This window comes from Oncorhynchus mykiss, chromosome 12, assembly GCF_013265735.2.
Source record: "Oncorhynchus mykiss isolate Arlee chromosome 12, USDA_OmykA_1.1, whole genome shotgun sequence".
Classification (NCBI taxonomy): domain Eukaryota; kingdom Metazoa; phylum Chordata; class Actinopteri; order Salmoniformes; family Salmonidae; genus Oncorhynchus; species Oncorhynchus mykiss.
Window position 1 is genome coordinate 34,343,078 of NC_048576.1, and position 17,183 is coordinate 34,360,260.

A 17,183-nucleotide genomic window follows, 5' to 3' on the forward strand; every position below is an offset into this window, starting at 1 on the left:
AACATAGCAGTGCTTTTAAAGTTCCACATACATGATGTATGTATTGTATGTACAGCGCCTTCAGAGAGTATGTTATTAGGATCCCCATTTTGCTGTTGCAAAATCAGCAGCTACTCTTCCTGGGTCCCACACAAAACATGAAACATGACACAATACAGAACATTCATAGACCAGAACAGCTCAAGGACAGCACTACATTGTTTTTAGAAAGGTACATGTAGGCTACATATCAATGCATACACACAAATGTAGTGCCGTAAGGTGTTGCTTTATTCATTTTTTGAAACCAGGTTTGCTGTTTATTTGAGCAATATGAGATGGAACAGAGTTCCATGCAATAATGGCTCTATATAATACTGTATGCTTTATTGAATTTGTTCTGGATTTGGGGACTGTGAAAAGACCCCTGGTGGCATGTTTGGTGGGGGTAAGTGTGTGTGTCAGAGCTGTGTGTAAGTTGACTATACAAACCATTTGGGATTTTCAACACATGAATGTTTCTTAGAAAAAGAAGAAGTGATGCAGTCAGTCTCTCCTCAACTCTTAGCCAAGAGAGAATGGCATGCATAGTATTTATATCAGCCCTTTGATTACAATGAAGAGCAGGACGTGCCACTCTGTTCTGGGCCAGCTACAACTTAGCTAGATCTTTCCTTGCAGCACTGGAGTGTGGTGTCGAAAAAGCAGAGCATCTCTTTATTACGGGCAGAACTCTCCCAATCTTTACAACCATTGAATCTATGTTTTGACCATGACAGTTTACAATCTAAGGTAATGCCAAGTAATTTAGTTTACTCAACTTGTTCAACAGCCACATCATTCATTACCAGATTCAGCTGAGGCCTAGAACTTAGGAAATGATCTGTACCATATACAATGCTCGTAGTTTTGGAGATGTTCAGGACCAGTTTATTTCTGGCCACCCATTCCAAAACAGACTGCAACTCTTTAAGGGTTTCAGTGACTTCATTAGCTGTGGTTGCTGATGCATATATGGTTGAATCATCAGCATACTTTGACACATGCTTTATTTAATGCCGGTGGCAGGTCATTGGTAAAAATAGAAAAGAGTAGAGGGCCTAGAGAGCTGCCCTGCAGTACACCACACTTTACATGTTTGATATTATAGAAGCTTCCATTAAACAAAACCCTTTGAGTTTTTTTCAACAACAGGATATGGTCAATAATATCAAAGGCTGCGTTGAAATTTAACAGTACATCTTCCACAATATTCTTATCAATTTCTTTCAACCAATCCTCAGTCATTTGCTTCAGTGCAGAATATGTTGTGTGCCCTTCTCTATAAGCATGCTGAAAGTCTGTTGTTAATTTGTTTACAGAGATTATAGGCCTGCTGTTAGAACCAGTAAAGGCTGCTTTACCAGTCTTGGGTAGCTGAATTACTCTGGCTTCTCTCCAGGCCTGAGAACAGACTTTCCTCTAGACTTAGATTAAAGCTATAGGAGTGGCTATAGTGTCAGCTACCATCCTCAGTAGCTTTCCATCGAAGTTGTCAATGCCAGTTTGTCATTATACATTTTTCCACGCCTACACTAACTTTACAAAATTCAAACTTGCAATGGTTTTCTTTCATTATTTGTTTTTTATGTTTGAATACAGTGGCTCACTGTTCATTGTTGTCATTTACTTCCTAAGTTTGCCAGCTTTGCCAATGAAGTAATCATTAAAATAAAATATGAAAGATGGAGTTTTTTTCCCATCATTCTTTATATCATTGATCTTGCCTTCATAATACGGGTTCTTCTGTTTTTTGTTGAGTTTGGTGACATCATTTTTTAATTTGCTGTAAGTCAACCAGTCAGATGCGCAGCCAGACTTATTAGCCACTCCTTTAGCCCCATCTCTTTCAACCATACTGTTCTTCAATTCCTCATCAATCCATGGAGCCTTAACAGTTCTAACAGTCAGTTTCTTAACAGGTTCATGTTTATCAATAATTGTAAGAAGCAATTTCATAAATTCATCAAGTGCAGCGTCTGGATGCTCCGCATTAATCACATCAGACCAACAAATATTTTTAACATAAGTCACAGCAAAGTATTTTGTATGATCTCTTATACACTATTTTAGGCCCAGCTGTTTGAACAAAGGTCTACAGTATTAGTAAAAAAGTGATTGATACATGTGGATGATCTTGTTCCTGTAGTGTTTGTAAACACCCTGGTAGGTTGATTAATAACCCGAACCAGATTACAGGCACTGGTTACAGTAAGAAGTTTCCTCTTGACAGCTTGATGAAAAGCCGCCAATATTCAGGTCCCCAAGAAAGTAGACCTCTCTGTTTGCATCACATGCACTATCAAACATTTCACACACATTATTTAGATACTGACTTGGTGGCCTATAGCAACACCCCAAAATAAAAGGCTTTAAGTAAGGTGGTGAACAGCAATCTGCAAGTTTTTGTATAGATTTTCAATGGGATTCATGCCTGCGATTTGCCTGAGCCACTCATGGACATTCACATTCTTGTTCTGAAGCCGTTCTAGCGTTACTTTGGCTGTATGCTTGGAGTCATTGTCCTGATGGAACGTAAATATTTTCTCCAGTCTGTCGTTTGCACTCTGAATCAGGATCTCAAGGATTGCCTGTATTTAGCTCAATTAATTGTTTCCTCAATTCTTACCAGTCTCCCAGTCCCTGCCTCTGAAAAGCATCCCCATAGCATGATGCTGCCTCCACCATGCTTCACGGTAGGGATGGTGCTAGACGGGTGATGAGCTGTGCCTGTTTTTCTCCAGACATAGCGCTTTGCATTCAGACCACAGAATCTTTTGCCTTATGGTTGTAGTCTTTCATGTGCCTTTTTGCAAACTCCAGACGTGCTGTCATGTGCCTTTTTCTCTGGAGTGGCTTCCGTCTGGTCACTCTACCATAAACCCAGATTGGTGAAGACTGTTGTCCTTCTGGCAGGTTCTCCCATCTCAGCCAAGGAACTCTGTAGTTGTGTCAGAATGGTCATTGGGTTCTTGGTTACCTCCCTGACTAAGGTCCTTCTTGCCCGGTTGCTCAGTTTGGTCAGTTACACAGTCTGTGTAGTTCCATATTTTTTTCAATTTACCAATGATGTAGAACACTGCTCTTGGAAATGTTCAACACTCTGGAAATGGGTTTATACCCTTTCCCAGATATGCCTCATCACAATTATATCTCTGAGATCTACAGACAGTTCCTTGGACTTCATGGTATAGTTTCTGTCTGACATGCACTGTCAACTGTGGGACCTTAAATAGATAGGTGTGTTTATTTCTAAATCATGTCCAAATAATTAAATAGGCCACAGGTGGATTCCAATCAAGTTGTAGCAACATCTCAAGGATGATTAAAGGAAATTGGATGCACCTGAGCTCAGTTTGGAGTGGCATAGCAAAGGGGTGTGAATACTTATTTAAATGGTTTTCTGGATTTAATTTTCAATACATTTGTAAACATTTCAAAGAACATGTTTTTACTTTGTCATTATGGGGTATTTTGTGTAGATGTGTGATACATTTTTTGGGGAATTCAGGCTGTAATACAACAAAATGTGGAATAAGTCAAGGGGTATGAAGGAGTATACTTTCTGAAGGCATTGTATGTATACAGTTGAAGTTGGAAGTTTACATACATGTAGGTTGGAGTCATTAAAACACATTTTTCAACCACTCCACAAATTCCTTGTTAACATACTATAGTTTTGGCAAGTCTATTAGGACATCTACCTTGTGCATGACACAAGTAATTTTTTTCAACACTTGTTTACAGACAGGTTATTTCATTTATAATTCACTGTATCACAATTCCAGTCGGTCAGAAGTTTACATACACTATGTTGACTGTGCCTTTAAACAGCTTGGAAAATTCCAGAAAATGATGTCATGGCTTTAGAATGACTTAATTTGAGTCAATTGGAGGTGTACCTGTGGATGTATTTCAAGGCCTACCTTCAAGCTTGGTGCCTCTTTGCTTGACATCATGGGAAAATCAAAAGAAATCAGCCAAGACCTAGAGTGGACTACCACTCTAGTCTGGTTCATCCTTGGGAGCAATTTACAAACGCCTGAAGGTACCACGTTCATCTGTACAAACAATAGTACGCAAGTATTGACACCATGGGACCACGCAGCCGTTATACCGCTCAGGAAGGAGACGCGTTCTGTCTCCTAGAGATGTGCACTTTCCGCACCAAAGTACGCTCATCAATCCCAGAACAACAGCAAAGGACCCTGTGAAGATGCTGGAGGGAAAATGTACAAAAGTATCTATATCCACAGTAAAACGAGTCCTATATCGACATAACCTGAAAGGCCACTCAGCAAGGAAGAAGCCACTGGTCCAAAACCGCCAAAAAAAAGCAGACTACGGTTTTCAACTGCACATGGGGACAAAGATCGTACCTTTTGAAGAAATGTCCTCTGGTCTGATGAAACAAAAATAGAACTGTTTGGCCATAATGACCATCGTTATGTTTGGGGGGGAAAGGGGGAGGCTTGCAAGCCGAAGAACACCATCCCAACCGTGAAGCATGGGGGTGGCAGCATCATGCTGTGGGGTTACTTTGTTGCAGGAGGAACTGGTGCACTTCACAAAATAGATGGCTTCATGAGGCAGGAAAATTATGTGGATATATTGAAGCAGCATCTCAAGACATCAGTCAGGAAGTTGAAGCTTGGTCGCAAATGGGTCTTCCAAATGGACAATGACCCCAAGCATACTTCCAAAGTTGTGGCAAAATGGCTCAAGGACAACAAAGTCAAGGTATTGGAGTGGCCATCACAAAGCCCTGACCTCAATCCTATAGAAAATCTGTGGGCAGAACTGAAAAGCGTGTGCGAGCGAAGAGGCCCACAAACCTGACTCAGTTACACCATCTCTGTCAGGAGGAATGGGCCGAAATTCACCCAACTTATTGTGGGAAGCTTTTGGAAGGCTACCCAAAACGTTTGACCCAAGGTAAAAATTTAAAGGCAGTGCTACCAAATACTAATTGAGTGTATGTAAACTTCTGACCCACTGGGAATGTGATGAAAGAAATAAAAGCTGAAATAAATCATTCTCTCTACTATTATTCTGACATTTCACATTCTTAAAATAAAGTGGTGATCCTAACTGACCTAAGACAGGGAATTTTTACTATGATTAAATGTCAGGAATTGTGAAAACTGAGTTTAAATGTACTTGGCTAAGGTGTATGTAGTCTTTCGACTTCAACTGTATGTACCATCTACAGTTGTTTTTCTTACTCAAAAGACCCATGACTGTTTCGCATGCATCATTCACAAACCAGTTTCTTTCACCAAACTCCCCAACCTAGATCTGTCATTTTATGTCCTATGTTAGAAGCAGGTAACCGGTTGATGGAGATGGAGACTGCCATGTGTTGTAGATACAGTATACTCTGGAGAGTTATCTAGAATGGAAACCTCTCCAGAGGGACCTCAGCATCTGTTTGTCTACCTACTTCAGTCCTGCCTGGTCTGTGCTTTGTCCCCCATAGGCAACAGCAGTGGGATGAGTAGAAGGGCATCTCATCATACGCCAAGTACAGTATGTGTGTGTATAGTTTGTTGTGTTTCCCTGCATATGTAAATGTTTGATGTATACTCAGTGGATGCGCATAAATTTGTGGCAGCCACTGTTCACTGACCTATTCTATACCATGTGAAGAAGCACATTGCAGATAAGTGGTGACCTCACAGTAACCTGAGTTGGCTCTCCTCCTGCCTTATCTTCTCATCCACTCACTTTCCATCAATAATTATTTCCCCCCTCTCGGTTGCCATAGTAACACAGTGTGCGTGGGTGCTTGTGTAGAGGCGCTGGTATTGGCAGTGGAATGGCCTTAATGAAGAGCTCAGTGTAATGTGGCACCGTCATAGGATGCCACCTTTCCATCAAGTCAGTTCGTCAAATTTCTGCCCTGCTAGAGCTGCCCCGGTCAACTGTAAGTGTTGTTATTGTAAAGTGGAAACGTCTAGGAGCAACAACTGCTCAGCTGAGCACTGTTAGACCACACAAGCTCACAGAACAGGATCGCAGAGTGCTGAATGTCTCTCCTCGGTTGGAACACTCACTACAGAGATCCAAACTGCCTCTGGAAGCAACGTCAGCCCAAGAACTGTTCGTCGGGAGCTTCATGAAATGGCTTTCCATGGCTGAGTAGCCGCACACAAGCCTAAGATCACCATGGACAATGGCAAGTGTTGGCTGGAATGGTGTAAAGCTCACCACCATTGGACTCTGAAGCAGTGGAAAGGCGTTCTCTGGACTGATGAATCATGCTTCACCATCTGGCAGTCTGACGGACTAATCTGGGTTAGCTGGATGTCAGGTGAACATTACCTGCCTGAATGCATAGTGCCAAATGTAAAGTTTGGTGGAGGAGGAATAATGGTCTGGGGCTGTTTTTCATGGTTCAGGCCCCTTAGTGCCAGTGATGAGAAATCTAAACTCTACAGCATACAATGACATTCTAGGCGATTCTGTGCTTCCAACTTTGTATCAAAAGTTTGGGGAAGGCCCTTTCCTGTTCAGCATCACAATGCCCGTTCACAATGCGAGGTCCATACAGAAATGGTTTGTCGAGATCAGTGTGGAAGAACTTGACTGGCCTGCACAGAGCCCTGACCTCAACCACATCTAAGAACTTTGGGATAAATTGGAACGCCGTCTGCGTGCCAGGCCTAATCGCCCAACATTAGTGCCCGACCTCACTAATGTGTCATCAATGTGCCAACATCTAGTGGAAAGCCTTCCCAGAAGAGTGGAGGCTGTTATAGCAGCAAAGGAAAGAGTAACTTCATATTAATGCCCATGATTTTGGAATGAGATGTTCGACGAGCAGGTGTCCACATACTTTTGGTCATGTAGCATTACACACACACGCACACACACACACACACACACACACACACACACACACACACACAGTCTGAGAGTCAGACCTCAGAGCCTAGGGGCTACTCAGAGAACAATGCGTTCCCACCAAACTGAGCATCATGATGGCTAAACGGAACACATCACATTGTTACTCATTCATGCACATACTCACCCTCATGCTTTTTCTGTCATCGCTCTCTCTGGCTCGCTCGCTTTTCTCTCAAAGGCCTGTATTTGACATTTTAAGCACTAATTTGATTCATAGTTTTACCTCTTCTATTTTTATCATGCAGTAGATTCTGTGCCACATGAAAGAAAGATGATTGTACAGTGTATTCAGTGTGGATATGCATTTATACACTATTATCATGTGTTATGATCCACTCCCCAGTCAGTCACAGTGTTTTAGGCAGCACAATGGAGGCTTTGAGTTCTGGAGGAGTGATGAGGTCCTAATTGGAACCATCGTTTGGTTTAGGATGTTTTCTATATACTTTATCCTTCCACCAGCCCTCCTTGTCTTTCTTCTAAGTCTTTCTTTCTTCTACTAACACACGCTACCAATTTGTTTCAGAGGTTCCCAGGATAGGGAGGTTTTGGCACTGTGATTCATCTCTTGGGATTTGAGGACCCGCCCTCTTTCTTTTTGTGCATGCTTCACCTCATATATTCTTCCCTCTGATTGGTTTCCTGGACTGTCACTCAAGACAACTTTTTTTTCATCATCTCCCTTTGTTTTACCAGCCAGCTGGGCACAACCCCAAGTCACACTGGGGAGATCATTATTTCCATGTCTAAACTTCAAAGCAACATTTTCAAACAACCTTAACCTGTTCCCATCCATCCATCCTCTGTGATAGGATGAGAATATATAGTCTAGAACCGTACTGATTCAGTTGCAGTTTGCACTATAAAATACTACCTTAGCAATGTGGTCTCCCCTTGAACCAGCTCACTTCCCAGGCAAGAAAAATGAAGTTCTTTCTGGAGTTCTTAATAAAGCAGCATAGCATTAGAAGTGAACGGGTGGAGTGATTGAGGGGTCAAGTGGGTGTGTTGACTACACACAGCTCGGCTGCATTAAAGGGTCTTTGTATTTTTATGTAACCCAATTTGACTCCACTTGTAATAATGTCGAGAGCAAGAGATACACTGTATATTGTTTTTAGGGCCTGTTTTGGTGGGCTACATGGTTACAGGAGGCCTCATCAGTCTGTTTGGGCTCCTGCCCAGAAAGACTCCTGGCGCTGGTGTTGTCAGGGTGTTGTGATTATCTCTGCACCCTAATGGTAATAGATGTCTTAATAACTGATACAAAAAAGCTTTTTATTAGGTAATTAATTACACTCCCTAAATGCAAAGTTCTACCCTACTGTAAAGTTACGATAAGGTAAGTGTGCTGGCCTTGCGCTCGCTCAGCAATAAACGATTATGGGGCTTTTAAGACCGACAAGCACATAATCTAGGAAGGTAGTAATGACATAAGTGTAATTGTGATACACAGGGAACTGCTGAATCAGCCAAAAAAAGGCATTAGCTCCTCGCTGTAGAAGTGCTAGACTAGTCAGAGTGGCTCTGGTGTGTGTGTGTATCGAACACACACACACACACACACACACACACACACACACACACACACACACACACACACACACGTCTCATCATAGATCATGTCAGAGCTCTATTCTCCCAGGGCATCATGAGAAAAAGGCCAGCTCTGCCTGAGAACAGTGAAGAGGGTGAGCCAGACATCAGCCATAGCTGCTGCTTACCCCTAGAGACAGCCAAACGTACACTACCGTTCAAAAGTTTGGAGTCACATGTGTATCACATTTACCTCATTTCACTATGAATCACATTGATTGAGATGAAAATACAGCACACAAGAAAGCCCCCTTTCGCAAAATAAATCCGGTCATTACAATATGCTAACACAATGGAAGTACTGCGGATGCCCTTTCTGTTCGCTACCATTGTATTGCTATGCTCGGTTTCATCTTGTTCCTGTTAGTTCTTGTAAGTCGAACTGTCATCTGGTTGTGGGCCAGGTTCTCTTTACCGCTGCTGAAATGCTTGAGGGTCGAGACAAGGCGGAGTGTCCATTGGGAAAGGGAGACAGGGCCAGGGGTTGTGCTTTTTCCCATTTTATAGTATCGTTCAAAAGTTTGGGGTCACTTAGAAATGTCCTTGTTTTTGAAAGAAAAACTATTTTCTGTCCATTAAAATGACATAAAATTGATCAGAAATACAGTGTAGACATTGTTAATGTTGTCAATTACTATTGTAGCTGGAAACAGCTGATTAAAAAATGAAAAAATTGAATATCTACATAGACGTACAGAGGCCCATTATCAGCAACCATCACGCCTGTGTTCCATGGCACGTTGTGTTAGCTAATCCATGTTTATCGACTGCCCCCTCTCATTGAAGCCACTGACATTCAATGCCGACCGCAGTACTGAAGGCATTGTTAGCAGAAAACAGGATCCCCCATTATAGTCATATAAATAAATAAAAAATGCCAAAGACAATCATGGTACCAATAACAGCTTCTAATACACAGATGTGTCCTTGAACCGATTATTTTAAAATCGTACACAGACTAAGTTATAGGGATAGTTCCGCTGCTAATGGCAATCTGCAATACCCCGGTCAGCCTTTAACTTGTTACTCAATGATAGGAGGCAGCACTGAGCTAGCCTGCAACATCACTTCCTGGAATAGCTCATACTGCTGATGTTATGTCTCCATGAGACGGCATCTTACCAGATTTTATTTGGCTTCAATGCACTATTCGTATTCACAAAGGGATGCATGGTGTCACGTGATCATTGGCTTTGCCATTTCATATATACAGTAATTTGTTTTAATGCAGAGATAATCCATTTCGTTAGGTAGGGACAGACCCACACACAGCCCTCAGTCTGGCTAGACGGCAGAGGCTCCTCTCAGTCTAAACACACACATACTCACACATTACCCAGCGTGCACCACTGCTCCATCCACACAGGGGGTAAAGCCCATTTAACTTTATCAGATGTCAGCGTCCTGGAAATTAAATGACAAGAAAAAATAAAGTTCCCAGGGATGTTTTGTAATTTAAATATAGACAGGCTTGTCTGTGAATTTTCATCAAGGACGCAAACGGAAAACTGGATATTTTTCCTCCACAAACAGCAGCAGTGAGAAAATAGCCCTGCTCCTCCTCTGGCCCATGCTGAGAGGAGAGGCTCGTCTCGGGTCGGAAAACAAACTGTAACGTGCCCTTGTTGTTCTCTTGGCTGGACTTTAAAGGAGCTCCTCAGAGCCTCACCAAAGCATGACGGGAGGGAGACATCTGGAGTAGGTGTTAGAGAGGGAGGGAACAGAAGTGTTTGTGTCCTAATAAACATACAACTTCCTCCAGTGCAGTGAACTCTAGGTAGGCAGAGGTCCAGATCACTGAGACCTAGCGAGGTACTGGGGGTGTAGTGACAAGTAGAACACAAAACATAGGCGAGAATGTAACATTGATGTCTTGGTGACTATAGGAGCGAAACAGTGTTTGTTTCCTAATAAACATACTTTTCCCTCCAGTGCAGTGAACCCGGAGTACTCAGAGAGCTGGCTAGGTACAGAGTTGTAGTGACAGATGACTTTAGCAGTAATAGAACACAGGTACCAGAAAGAAGGCTTTAGTGTCTCTACTAGGGTGCAGTCTTATATATGATATACAGAGTGTGTTCTGTGAAGGTCCATGTGATTGTGTCCATAATACGTGTATTTGAACACTCACTGCTCTTGTCATACCTTCTCTGTCTCCTATGAGGCCATGCAGTGATGTGGCTTGTGTAGAAACTATAACGAAGGAAACTCAAACATAACTCTGCTCTCTTTCTCTGTGTATTTCAGCTGGACCCCCAGACGGTTCAGTCTAAGAACTGGCACATGGACGTCATAGAGATGAACGGGGTAAGGGACATTTGGGACCAGTTCCCCCGGGACCGAGATGAAGCCTATTCTTGGACTAAGCTCTTTCAATGTTGAATCTCCACAGAACATGCTTTTTAGTATAGGACTCGGATTACACTGCGTCTGGAAAACCAGCCAGTTCTGATACTGTCAGTCATTTACACATCTCAACACTGTTAATAGAAGATGACTATTGTTAGGGATTGGTGTGTGGATATTGTAACGAAGCTTGTTGTTACAGTTGACCAGGGCCATGCAACGTTATCTTTACTAGCTTGGCCAACTCTCTGATTGCTCCGGAACACAGTGTTTTTAAACAGCCGTAAAGTTTAAACATCTAACAACACTGGATTCACTTACACTCCTGGATGCTGTGTAATGATCAGAAGAAAGCACTTGGAAGCTGTGTATTTTAAACTAGTGACTGCAGATCAGCTATGCAGCTAAAAGCTGGTGCAATGTTTGCTGTTCATGGTCCCTGTCAAATAAACCACTAAATATGCAGCTTGTTTGACGCGTTGTATGTGTCGTCTCCCACAGATCAAAGTGGAGTTCTCCATGAAGTTTACGAGTCGGGACTTGAGTCTGAAGAGAACGCCCTCCAAAAAACAGAGTGGGGTGTTCGGGGTCAAAATCAGTGTGGTGACAAAGTAAGCCATGTTGATATGTTGTATTCAAACATACCTGCAACAACATGAGAAATCTTTCTGCTCAGTTTATTACACTTCTAGCATCAGCATCACATTGTTGACTGTAATCTAATTACAGTCATAGTACTGCAATATCAGTCCTGAAGAATATTGTCACCCAACAGGCGCGAGCGCTCCAAGGTGCCTTACATAGTCCGCCAGTGCATTGAAGAGGTGGAGAAGAGGGGGATCGATGAGGTGGGAATCTACAGGATCTCCGGGGTGGCCACCGACATCCAGGCCCTCAAAGCAGCATTCGACACCAGTAAGAAACGCTCATACTGAGACTACTTCAAAGCACACCTCAGTCTTCATCAACAGACACAGCATTTTCTTCCTGGCCATGGCATCTGACCAGGGATAACTATTGGCCCTATATATAAACTATAACCAGGGCCATGAGTATTTCCTGGTCAAGTCACTTTATCAGGAATAACTCCAGACCCAACATTATCAACACAAGCCTCCCTCTGTGAGCTGTCCTGTCCTTCCACTCTGTTGTACTGTGGGCCGGGGTCAGACTACCAGGTCCATGGCAGAGGGGCTTCAGCCTGGCTATAAACAGAGAGAGTTGTGGGAATGGACAGGAAGAACACAGGTCTGACGAGCCGCAGCTGTCAGCTGTGTGTTGTCCTCCCTGGGAGTCCCACATCCAGGTTGTGTCCCATATTGCCACCCTATTCCCTATATAGTGCTCTACTTTTGACCAGGGCCTACTATGTAGGGCATAGGGTGCCATTTGGGACACATCCTCAGTCACAGCCCCTAGACCAAACCAAATGCTAACCTCCTCAGCATCTCTCTGCTGTTTTCATGTCTCACTGAGCTGAGATCTCCGGTTGTTTGGGTTATAGAGTGTGGTTTCTTGTTATGTCATGTCTGGAAATGAACTAGTTGTTTGGTTGGGATGATACACTTCCCTTATCTGTTTTATCCCCCTCTCTCTATATATTTATATCTATCTCTCTCCCCTTCAAAGATAGCAAAGACATCCTGGTGATGTTGAGTGACATGGACATCAATGCCATCGCGGGAACGTTGAAGCTGTACTTCCGTGAGCTGCCAGAGCCCCTGCTCACTGACCGCCTGTACCCAGCCTTCATGGAGGGCATAGGTACGACCTCTAACAGACCACATACATTCATACATCTCAATGCAATACCATATAAATACATTTATTATGCTGCTCAGTAGTAACAGAGAGAGGGGTGATTCCATTTTTTATTCACAGAAAATGATACATTGACAAGACAACATTGAAAGGATTGTTAATTTTTGCCCCTTAGAGTGGTAATTCTTAACTTATTTTCTTCTCTTTTCCCTCTCCTCCTCCTGTAAACTCCCCATGTATCTTCCTCCTGTATCCGCCTCCTCTTCTCCACAGCTCTGTCGGACCCTGCAGCCAAGGAGAACTGCATGATGCACCTGCTGCGCTCTCTGCCTGACCCTAACCTCATCACCTTCCTCAGCCTGCTGGAGCATCTCAAGAGGTATACACACACGCGCGTACACACACACACACACACACACGTGTACACACAAGGGGCCAGTAACTACTATTGGTGACCGTTTGGGCCAGATTAACAGGCAGCATAATACGTTCAGAGTGGGTTTTGGAGGAGTTCTGGGCAGAATACGGTCCACATGCGAGTGGTTCTTTAAGCCTGCCATAAAACTGTAGTCTGGAGAGCTTCATGAGGTGTGCTACTGTGACCGCACCACACTCATTAGCCACTGACTGACCGCCCCAATAAGAGAAAGGACAGGGGGAAAAGCCAGAGTGTACAGGCCAGACCCTGTGTGGTCAACAGAGCTAACACACACACACACACGTCTATCCCTGGAGAGGAATCAGCATCAGTCTCCACTGGGCCTTTTACGCTAGACCTGTTGTGGTGAAGTTAAGGGGCTCGACCTATGGTCCAGTTGAAGGAAACACATTAAAGTCAATGAAAAATGACTTTACTGCTAAAATGACTTCTCTACTACTATTTTGTCTTTGAAAATAGCTGTGATGGTTTTAGTTGGCCGACCATGTGCTACTTAGTCTCTAAATGCAGTGTAGAACTACATTGGATGACATCATGCCTGTGCCTGTTAAAACTGCCTTCAGTTAGAAGACCATGGTAGAGCAGGGCCCAGCCCAACCACAGACTAGTAACCACTAGCATGGGCAGGAACACTTATGGGTCTCCTCCTATCACTCACATCTGACCTAGAACCAGCTGTCTGTCATCAGCCATAGTAGCAATGGCCTGCGTGGGGACTTATTCATACTCTGAGTAAAGTTAGTTTTCACCACCAGACGTTTAAAAGATCAGGTTTATGTGTTTGTCATAGTTTCCTAACACGGGTCAGACAACATTTGTCTGAGAGTATATTATTGTCATCTAGCTCTACAATGTGAACTAGAGGGAACTAAGACTAACTTTAAATGTGTAGTGCAGCCGTGTCATTTTCAGTTACACATTACTTCACTCTCACGCCTCCTTACAGAAGTTAGTTTTCAGTTAATCCTTGCTGTAAGATTGACACGTTTGAAAAGAACGCTGGGAGCCATGTGTCTCACCAGGGGAGGTGTTTTTATAGTGTGTAAAGCTGCAACAATGTAAAGGGTAGTGAGATCTCAGAAGTTTGCTGGCAGGAAGGTCCATAGAGAGAAATAAGATTTCTACCTATTGGCAGGCCTGAGGTCAGTTCACAGGCCTAGCACTGGGTCAGATTCCACTCTTCTGCACCATGGATACTCTATTATGGTCTGATCCCAGTACAGCTCTCACCCAGCAGTACACTGCAGTCAGTCAACAAGAACGTACACAGACTACTCTCGTAGACACGCTGAGGACACCTGCTGGAAGCTCTGCTGAATTTCAAGTGTGATATGAAAGGCTCTGCTGTTGCTATGGAGAACATTTATATAAGTTACAGCAGATGGTAACTTAGTTCAGACATGGTCCTTGTAGAAGAAACACACACAGAACTCACTGTGCTGTACTGACAGTGATTGCTTCAGAACATGGGTTATCATAGTAACAAGGCCAGACCAGAAAACATGTCGCATGACTAGAAAAATAACTAATACCGATCTGTCCCTGTGGTCACTGTAGTCTGACTGGTCTATCTGTCTGTTTTGTGTTCCAGAGTTGCTGACAATGAGCCCATCAACAAGATGTCCCTCCACAACTTGGGCACAGTGTTTGGCCCCACCCTGCTCAGGCCCTCTGAGTCCGAGGTCACCAAGGGACACATCACCCTGGCCACTGACATCTGGTCACATGACGTCATGGCACAGGTCAGTGTGACTTGGGTGCGTATATCTGTTTGTGTGTGCATGTGCGTTTGCTTATGAGTATGTAAGAGTTAGCCGAGGGGGATGTGTGTGTTCAAACCGTGTCAGTCTGGTTTCCCAGCTGTATTTAGACTATTTGGGAAGCCCCTCCTGGAACTCTGCCCCTTACTGAGAGAGAAACCACTTCCTGTTCACAAATGACTTATTCTAGGCCGTATATAAACAATGACTACTGTAAATCACCATAAAAGCCACAACACTAACAGTAGAATGCCATATTTCATCATTACTGTAAAGACTGAGAGACAGTTGTTTGTGCAGTGGCTTATTAAATCTCCATATGTTTAGTAGATAGATACTCATACAGATACTCAGTTATCATGGAGAGATGCTTACTGTGTCACCTGTCATGTACAGAATGTGTAGGTCACATTCGCCTCTAAGCTCCATATCCCAGTCCTTTTTTGGTTATAACTATGATAATTGGTATTTAAATGAAACACCATTTATATTTGGCTCAATCTCTCTCTTTCTCGCTCCCCATCTCAGGTCCAAGTGTTGCTGTACTACCTGCAGCATCCTCCCATCTCCTTCGCTGAGCTGAAGCGGAACACACTCTACTTTTCCACTGACGTTTAATCTCTTGGGGGTCCGGAGCGAAAGACTCAACAGCAAATCCCCCATACCACCCAGCTCCCTTTTAAAACTGTACAGCCCCCCTAAGACCCACCCAGCCTACTCTGAGAGATGGAGTCAGACGTGGAGGAAGAGGAGTCACGGTGCTTCCTCTGGATCCCATAGTCACGTCTTCTAGTGTCAGCGGAGATAGAGCAGCGGCCCCTACATTACAGTACATCCATCTGGTGAAGAGCAGGGGTGGAGGGAACAGCATACCTCTCACCTTTGACCCACAATACCCCATCGGACAGCCACCAATATGGGACCTCTCTATCTATCCGTGAGGGTTTAGAGGTCAGGGTCTGGTATGTTACTGGGTCACTGTCGGTTGTTTGGTCTGTTGGGTCCTCCAGAAAGCAGCTCAATGATCCTGAAGCTGGTCTGTTACTTACTCCACCTTCTCTTTTATTTTCTTTCAGAGGCATTCCAAGAAAATGGCATTTACATATTTTATAAATATTATTTGTTCAATAAGTCCTTTGTTTCTCTCTGGCTTTGTGCATGTGACGGAGGAGGGCTGTGTGTTTATGTAGAAGCGTGTATGTATGTGTGTGTGTGTGTGTGTGTGTTAAAGCAAAGAGCTGAGGACTGTTTGCGTTTCCAAGCCGCCAGTAAAGTCATGTCAGTGAATGGCCACTGTCACATTTTTTCTCCATGTGTAAAGACTAGAGAGCACAGCCCTCCCTCTGTGTGAGTCTTGGCCAAATTCGCCCTATTTATTATAAATATATATATATTAAGTGTGCCTGTACAGTCCAGGAGCTGGTTTCCCAAAAGTATCTCAAGGCTAAAGTCATCGTTAGAACCATAGCCTTAAGATGCTTTTGGGAAACTGGGCCCAGTGCAACTAGAGAATTGCTCAAAGGAGTCTGTTGTTTGAAGTTTTTTCAAGTAGTGATGGTTTTTTCAAGTTTCTCATTCACAGCCAATGTTGGCTGTACTGAAACACAAAGTGTAAAATCTGACGTTTGATTCTAAACCTCTTTAAAGAAAGAAACATCAATCTGTGAGATGAGGGTTATGGGAAGAAAATCACACACATTTTTTGGAACATTTGCTTTTTTCTTGTCAATCCATTGCAAGCCTGTTCCTAGTGTCCAATGGCACCAGTTAATCTATAGGATTATTGTGTAGTTTAATGCCCTTATTGCATGTTCAACTGTCAATCAAATCAGGCTGGGTAACGAAGGTAGGTTGTCACTGCTAGTTTGCGGCACCGGCAATCTCCTCCCATCAAAGCTGTACAAATCCAACCTTTCTGCTATCTAGCCTGTGACATATCTTAAAATAAGCACTGTTAGATGAGTCCTATTTGATATTTTTAATATAAGATTAAAAGAAAATCAAATGTTGTATTTTACTTTGAGTATACTGTATTAACAAGGGTAAATGTCGATGTGAACTTTTTTCTTTTTTAGTAAAATTAATAAAAGTCTACCAAAACGATGTTGTCTTGCAGTTTTATTGCAACTAATTCATATTTTAAAACTTTGTATATATTTTGGGGGGGTTTGGTGCAGCATACTGGACAGTTGAAAAGTGACTTTCATGTATTCTGAATTTTGTGAGCATGCAGTTACCAAACGAGTCATAAGAATTGAAAAATGAATTCAAAACGGTAGCAATTAGCAGTGGTTTGTGTGCTTGTCTCGGACACACCAAACTCAGTTCATATTATTTACCACAATGAATTAATT

The 17,183-nt window shown here is 43.1% G+C and overlaps 1 protein-coding gene across 7 annotated transcripts in view; it reads left to right on the forward strand.

Annotated features, from left to right (window-relative positions):
* Positions 1-16,932, forward strand: part of abr (ABR activator of RhoGEF and GTPase) — a 225,502-nt gene extending 208,570 nt beyond the window's left edge. For 3 of the 7 annotated variants that reach the window (XM_036937432.1, XM_036937437.1, XM_036937438.1), the window contains 7 exons: positions 10,771-10,830; positions 11,371-11,480; positions 11,645-11,784; positions 12,499-12,633; positions 12,904-13,009; positions 14,661-14,811; positions 15,358-16,932. In XM_036937432.1, the coding sequence (XP_036793327.1) occupies positions 10,771-10,830; positions 11,371-11,480; positions 11,645-11,784; positions 12,499-12,633; positions 12,904-13,009; positions 14,661-14,811; positions 15,358-15,447 (792 nt within the window). In that variant the 3' untranslated portion in view covers positions 15,448-16,932. Of the gene's footprint in view, positions 1-10,770; positions 10,831-11,370; positions 11,481-11,644; positions 11,785-12,498; positions 12,634-12,903; positions 13,010-14,660; positions 14,827-15,357 lie in introns of all 7 variants that reach the window. The other 4 variants (XM_036937433.1, XM_036937435.1, XM_036937431.1 and 1 more) reach the window with 3 other exon arrangements.
* Positions 16,933-17,183: the final 251 nt, after the last annotated feature.